General features: G+C 44.8%; 1 protein-coding gene across 1 annotated transcript; it reads left to right on the top strand.

Annotated features, from left to right (window-relative positions):
• The first annotated feature begins 2,848 nt into the window (after nucleotides 1-2,848).
• On the top strand, nucleotides 2,849-5,631 carry zmat2 (zinc finger, matrin-type 2). Its single transcript, XM_037687197.1, has 6 exons — nucleotides 2,849-2,911; nucleotides 3,669-3,768; nucleotides 3,850-3,973; nucleotides 4,119-4,192; nucleotides 4,807-4,952; nucleotides 5,121-5,631. The coding sequence occupies exons 1-6, from the start codon at nucleotides 2,894-2,896 to the stop codon at nucleotides 5,262-5,264; spliced, it is 606 nt and encodes a 201-aa protein (XP_037543125.1). The 5' UTR covers nucleotides 2,849-2,893; the 3' UTR covers nucleotides 5,265-5,631.
• The last annotated feature ends 617 nt before the right edge of the window (nucleotides 5,632-6,248 follow it).

Below are 6,248 nucleotides of genomic sequence, written 5' to 3'. Positions count from 1 at the left end.
GACAGAGACACAGTGAGGACGAGTGAGACAGAGACACAGTGAGGACGTGTGAGACTGAAGGAGGTTCAACCAGTTGTTCATCCACCAGAACCAGATGAGAAGAACACCAGAACTTCTACTGACCAGTGATCACACATGTTGTTCTAAATTAAACTTTGGTACGAACAGTGTTAAATAATGCAGGTCTCTTTCCAGATACTTAAAGAGAGTTGGTGCCGTTATCAGAAAACAGTAAAAGCTGCTAAATGCAAATTCTTCTCTGATATAATTACCTCAAACTCTCACAACCCACGTGTCCTCTTCTCCACCCTAAACTCTGTTCTCCACCTCACTGAACCACCACCTCTGGAAGCCTCGACTGAGCTGTGCAACAACTTCTTACATTTCTTTTTGGAACAAATTGCGACCACCAGGGCTCTCATTTCCCCTCCAACTCATGACCCATCCATTCCACCTCAATCTGTAGCTCCTTTTGACCATTTTGAACCCATCACTCTATCTTCTCTAGAGCAGGTCATGTGCAGCTCGAAACCTTCTGGCTCCCCCTTTGATGTGGTCCCCCCTCGACTACTAAAGGAGGTTTTTCTTACTCTAGGTCCGTCCATTCCATTTGGCGTGGTGCCAAAATCCTTTAAACATGCTGCTGTCCAGCCTCTCCTGAAAAAACCAAACCTTGACCCCTCAGTCGTTTCCAACTTCCGGCCTGTCTCCAAACTCCCATTTGTTTCTAAAGTACTGGAGAAAATAGTTGAGTCCCAGTTGAAGTGCTTCCTGGAGGATCACACCATCTTAGAGCTTTTCCAATCTGGCTTTAAACCTCTCCACAGCACTGAAACTGCCCTGCTGAAGGTCTTTAACGACATCTTCAGATCCACAGATACCGGTGATTCTGTGCTGCTTGTCCTGTTGGACCTCACAACCGCCTTTGACACCATCGACCATGAGATCCTCATTGCTAGGTTGGAGCAGTGGGTGGGCGTCACAGGATCAGCTCTCAATTGGTTCAGATCTTACCTCGCTGACAGATCCTTTTGTGTTTCCATCAAGGATTTTAGTTTCACAGAGGCAGAGCTTAAATGGGGGGTTCCGCAGGGGTCCATCCTGGGTCCCCTCCTATTCTCTTTATACCTGCTGCCGCTTGGTGCTATTTTACGGAAACACAACATGCCCTTCCACTTCTATGCCGATGACTGTCAAATTTACTTCCCCCTAAGACACAATGGTACATGCTCTATTCAACCGCTGCTCGACTGCCTGGCTGACATCAGGGACTGGATGGCTTTAAACTTCTTAAGTTTCAATGAAAAGAAGTCTGAAGTCATGTTGTTCCCTCCCAACGACACGATCACAAACCACTGCATCGACCTCTCCGCTCTAACCCTGTCAGAAAAACAAAGAGTCACTAATCTGGGAGTGATAATGGACCCTTCCCTGAAACTTAACAATCATGTAAACATGATTAAATCATGCTTCTTCCAACTGAGGCGGCTGTCTAAACTGAAGCCCATATTGTCCAAAAAGAACCTGGAGACAGTAATACATGCATTCATTACATCTAGGCTTGATTACTGCAATTCACTCCTGTTTGGTATCAGTCAGACCTCCATTGCATGACTACAACTGGTCCAGAATGCAGCAGCCCAATTTTTAACCAGTACAGGCAAAAGAGAGCACATTACACCAGTTTTGGCCTCACTGCACTGGTTACCGGTTCACCTTCGAATCCAGTTCAAAATACTCCTGTATGTCTACAAATCACTGAACAGTCCCCCCCCATCTCTCTGATCTGCTACAACCGTATGTCCCACCACGCTCCCTGAGGTCAGCGGAGCAGTTGCTCCTCACAGTTCCAGGAACTCGTCTTAAGCGCAGAGGTGACAGGACCTTCTCTGTAGCAGGACCAAGACTTTGGAATGAGTTACCTCTGCTTGTCAGACAGGCCCCCTCCCTCTCGGTTTTCAAGTCCCGTTTAAAAACTCACTACTATTCAGTAGCTTTCAACACCAGATGATCTGTGTTTTGATCCTGTATGCTCCACACTGGTTAGTCGTCATTATCTGCATCGTTTTTATGTCTATATTCTGATTTACCTCATTTTGTATTTTGCTTTGTGTGTTACCTGTTGTTCTGTCTGTACAGCACTTTGGTTGGCCTTGTAGCTGTTTTAAGTGCTCTATAAATAAAGTGGTATGGTGTGGTAAATAAGACATGTTCATGTTTGTGCTGATGTTCAATGTTTTATGTTATGAGTGCTTAGTGTATATTTAGTTGATGTTTTTCTTAGTTCATATCTTAGATGTTATTACTGTTTTTCTTATACATTTTATTGTTGGATGTAACTGGGACCCTGTGGACATAATTTCGCTCCACCACATGTACCACATGAGGAGCGAATGACAATAAAGAAACTCTGACTCTGACTCTGAAGAAGTGGAAGAAGGAACAGAAGGAAGAAAGATTAATAACAAGATGGAGATTTGGACATACGGGACTAAATTATTCATTATTTCAAATAAAGAAACACAACACAGGAACATGTGGACAAGATGAAACTATTCAACATGTGATACTGGAATGTTAGAAATATGAGCAGAATGAAGTTTTATGAAGAGAGAGTTTGAAAAGATAAAAGAAAAACTTAATATAATAGATGCATTACAACACAACTTGGAGAGCAAACATATACAAATTATAATTAGATATTTTAAGACAACAAAGTTGATTAATAGAATTTGAAATATACATAGTTTACTCACACATACACATAGAATTATATCATGATGAATCACACTCCATACCAGTGGTGGCGGTGATGCTCACCTGCAGTTTTTTACCAACCGCCATTAAACTCAAGAAGAAGAAGAAGAAGAAATTATTTCCGGTAACAAGCAGGATGGCTTCTGGCAGCGGGGTGAGTTTATGCCTTCGGTTCATACTTTACTTTAATAATAGTGGTTAAACTTATACAAAGAGTTTCGGTTGAAGTTCCTGTCAGCTTCAGACTTTCCGCTGATCAGAGCCGCTCACAGCTAGTCAGGCTAACAGCTAGTCAGGCTAACAGCTAGCCAGGCTAACAGCTAGCCAGGCTAACAGCTAGCCAGGCTAACAGCTAGCCAGGCTAACAGCTAGCCAGGCTAACAGCTAGCCAGGCTAACAGACAATGAGCTGAACATTTTGTGAAACATGTAGCGATTATTTCGGACAGTGTTTAAGTTTTGTTAAGCCAGTTTGTTGGTATCGTTTATTTGTGTGTGTTTTCTCTAAAGACAAATAACGTCACCAAACGGTTAACGTAGCATTAGCTCCGCAGCTTAAACAAAACTTCCGGCTTGTCAAAATAAAAGCTACAAAACCGTAAATAAGTTCAGAAAGGAAACACTATTTTTACCGCTTAGGTTCTGTAGTATTTCTGAGTCAAAATATTTTGATGTTTAATAACTCCCCTTGTGTCAACTCGTGGTTGAAAGAATTATTAAGCTCTGAGACGTCTTGACTTTTTCATTCAGTTTTGTTTCTTACGAGCTTCAGTTTGTAAACTTGTTAAAAAGTGATCAGAAGTAATCAAGTTAACGAGACGCATACTCTGCAAGTGGTTCTGGACATGGTCTGTGTGGTCCGTTTGAGGAGAACCGCTCGTGAAGTCTCTTTGATGTTTTTGTTTCTAACAGTCGAGTAAAAACGACTTCCGGAGAAAATGGGACAAGGACGAATACGAGAACCTGGCCCAGAAGCGCCTGGCGGAGGAGCGGGACCGCGAGAGGAGAGATGGTGAGATGTTCTGCAAAGACGGGTCGTTTTGTTCTGAAAAACTCCAATTTTAACAGGATTAAAGATCACATGACTTCACAGGAAAAGTGGCTCCGCCGGTGAAGCGGGACCTCCTGCGTCACCGAGACTACAAGGTGGACCTGGAGTCCAAACTGGGCAAGACCATTGTCATCACCAAGACCACTCCTCAGGCGGAGATGGGCGGGTCGGTTCTGGTTTTTAAACTTTGGACTGTCACAATGTTTCAGTGGTTGACTTAAAAAAACAAAAACTGGTTTCTTCAGACTCATTAGGACTTCCTGATGTTTCAGGAAGTAAACAGGAAGTGATGTCAGGTTCTCTTGTTGCAGGTATTACTGTAACGTCTGTGACTGCGTGGTGAAAGACTCCATCAACTTCCTGGATCACATCAACGGAAAGAAACGTGAGTCCTGCTGCAGGTGGACAGGTCCAGCTGGGTCTGGGTCTCATGTCAAACTGTAGACTGACGGGACGAACTGAGAAAAGTGTGAGCACAGAAATACTCCGGTTATCAAACTGAGCACGTTTCTGCTGAGACTCCGCCCACCGACACACCTACACATGTGTCCCTGACACATCTCACAGACGTGGAGCCCCTGCTGGGTATTCCACATGGAATGCTCCACATCTGTGAATGACGTTATAACTTCACGATCATATTTACTTGTGTGTGTGTGTACCTGTATGTACTTGTGTGTGTACTTGTGTGTGTGTACCTGTATGCACTTGTGTGTGTACCTGTGTGTACTTGTGTGTGTGTACCTGTATGTACTTGTGTGTGTGTACCTGTATGTACTTGTGTGTGTACCTGTATGTACTTGTGTGTGTGTGCCTGTATGTACTTGTGTGTGTGTGTACCTGTATGTACTTGTGTGTGTGTGTACCTGTATGTACTTGTGTGTGTACCTGTATGTACTTGTGTGTGTGTACCTGTATGTACTTGTGTGTGTGTGTACCTGTATGTTCTTGTGTGTGTGCCTGTATGTACTTGTGTGTGTACCTGTGTGTACTTCTCAGACCAGAGGAACCTGGGCATGTCGATGCGTGTGGAGCGCTCATCTCTGGACCAGGTGAAGAAGAGGTTTGAGGTGAACAAGAAGAAAATGGAGGAGAAGCAGAAGGAGTACGATTTTGAGGAGCGCATGAAGGAGCTTCGGGAGGAGGTGAGACATGAGGCCACGCCCTCTGACGGTCATGTGACCTCATAGATTCAAACCTTCCTTCAGGAGTCACGATGAACTGAGTGTTGAGAACTGCTCGTCTCATGAACAATCTTTGTTCTTCAGCCCTGTTAAATCTGCCTCTTTTCTCCTCCTCCTCTTCCTCCTCAGGAGGAGAAGGCCAAAGCCTACAAGAAGGAGAAGCAGAAGGAGCGTAAGCGGCGGGCAGAGGATGACGTGGACTTCGAGGAGGACGATGAGATGGCAGCGGTGATGGGTTTCTCCGGTTTCGGCTCGTCTAAGAAGAGCCACTGAGGCTCGGCTGTGACACGGACCTGCTTCCTGCTGAGCTGCAGAACCGGACCCAAGGAGTCCTGATGCTGTGGTCCGGTCTCCACCATCCTGGAGGAACGTTTGTTTCCGGCCGGGCTTTTATTTTGGTAGTTTTATCCATCACTTCCTTCAGCCACAGGATGTTCAGAGACAGGAAGTGGTTCTGACCAGGCGGAGAACCTGAGCTGGGGCAGAACCTGCAGTGAGGTCCATGATTAGAGAATCTGACGTGATGTTCGAGTTCAGTTCATGAAAACATTTTTCCATCACAGAAGCAGCTGTTGAGTCTTTGTATTTAAGTGTTTCGGCGCACGGCATCATGGGACATTGACATTTTAATAAACTTTATTTCTGAAGCTGTCCTGTTTTTATCACCACTAAACGTTCTTACCAAACCAAAATTAAAACAAATATTCTTCAGATGTCTCCTCTGCTGCTTCCAGCTGAAAGCCCACCTGGAAGTGACATCACACTCACCTGCTCACAGGTGAAGACTCTGTGTATTCATTCAGAACAGTTCGGGGAAACTGAGCCGAGCTTTAGACTGTAGAGTCGTCACGGCAAAAAAAACAGAAAAACCCGACAGGAAGTCCAGCAGTTTGTCCTTCAGCAAGAAAAAACTGAGGTCCATGCTGAAGTAGCTGCTTCAGCTGTTTCAGCTACTTTAGGAGTGAGCTTGTGGCACAGGAAGCACCCTGATCTGCTTCTTGCTCCTCGGACTCTCCTGGTTCTGTCAGCAGGAAGAGACAGGACCTGCTTACAGGTGGGCTATATCATAGATATAATCACTAGATCTCATATAATCACTAGATCTCATATAATCACTAGATCTCATATAAACACTAGATCCCTCATCGTCTGCTGCGGCGCAGGATTTTCGGCCGCCATCTTGGGGCGGTCGTCCTTATTCAGTTAAATCAGAAGATGTCTCAGCACTTCGCAGCTTCTTTCTGTTCAGATCGACGG

The sequence above is a fragment of the Nematolebias whitei genome, chromosome 14 (assembly GCF_014905685.2).
Source record: "Nematolebias whitei isolate Nwh7 chromosome 14, NemWhi1, whole genome shotgun sequence".
NCBI classification, from domain to species: Eukaryota; Metazoa; Chordata; class Actinopteri; order Cyprinodontiformes; family Rivulidae; genus Nematolebias; species Nematolebias whitei.
The sequence above is the reverse complement of the archived record's forward strand: the minus strand, read 5'-3'. Positions and strand labels throughout refer to the sequence as shown.

Coding starts and splice junctions, on each gene's coding strand:
- zmat2 (XM_037687197.1), top strand. Junction 3,974..4,118: donor CCTCAGGCGGAGATGGGCGG/GTCGGTTCTGGT, acceptor CTCTTGTTGCAG/GTATTACTGTAACGTCTGTG. Junction 4,953..5,120: donor TGAAGGAGCTTCGGGAGGAG/GTGAGACATGAG, acceptor CTTCCTCCTCAG/GAGGAGAAGGCCAAAGCCTA.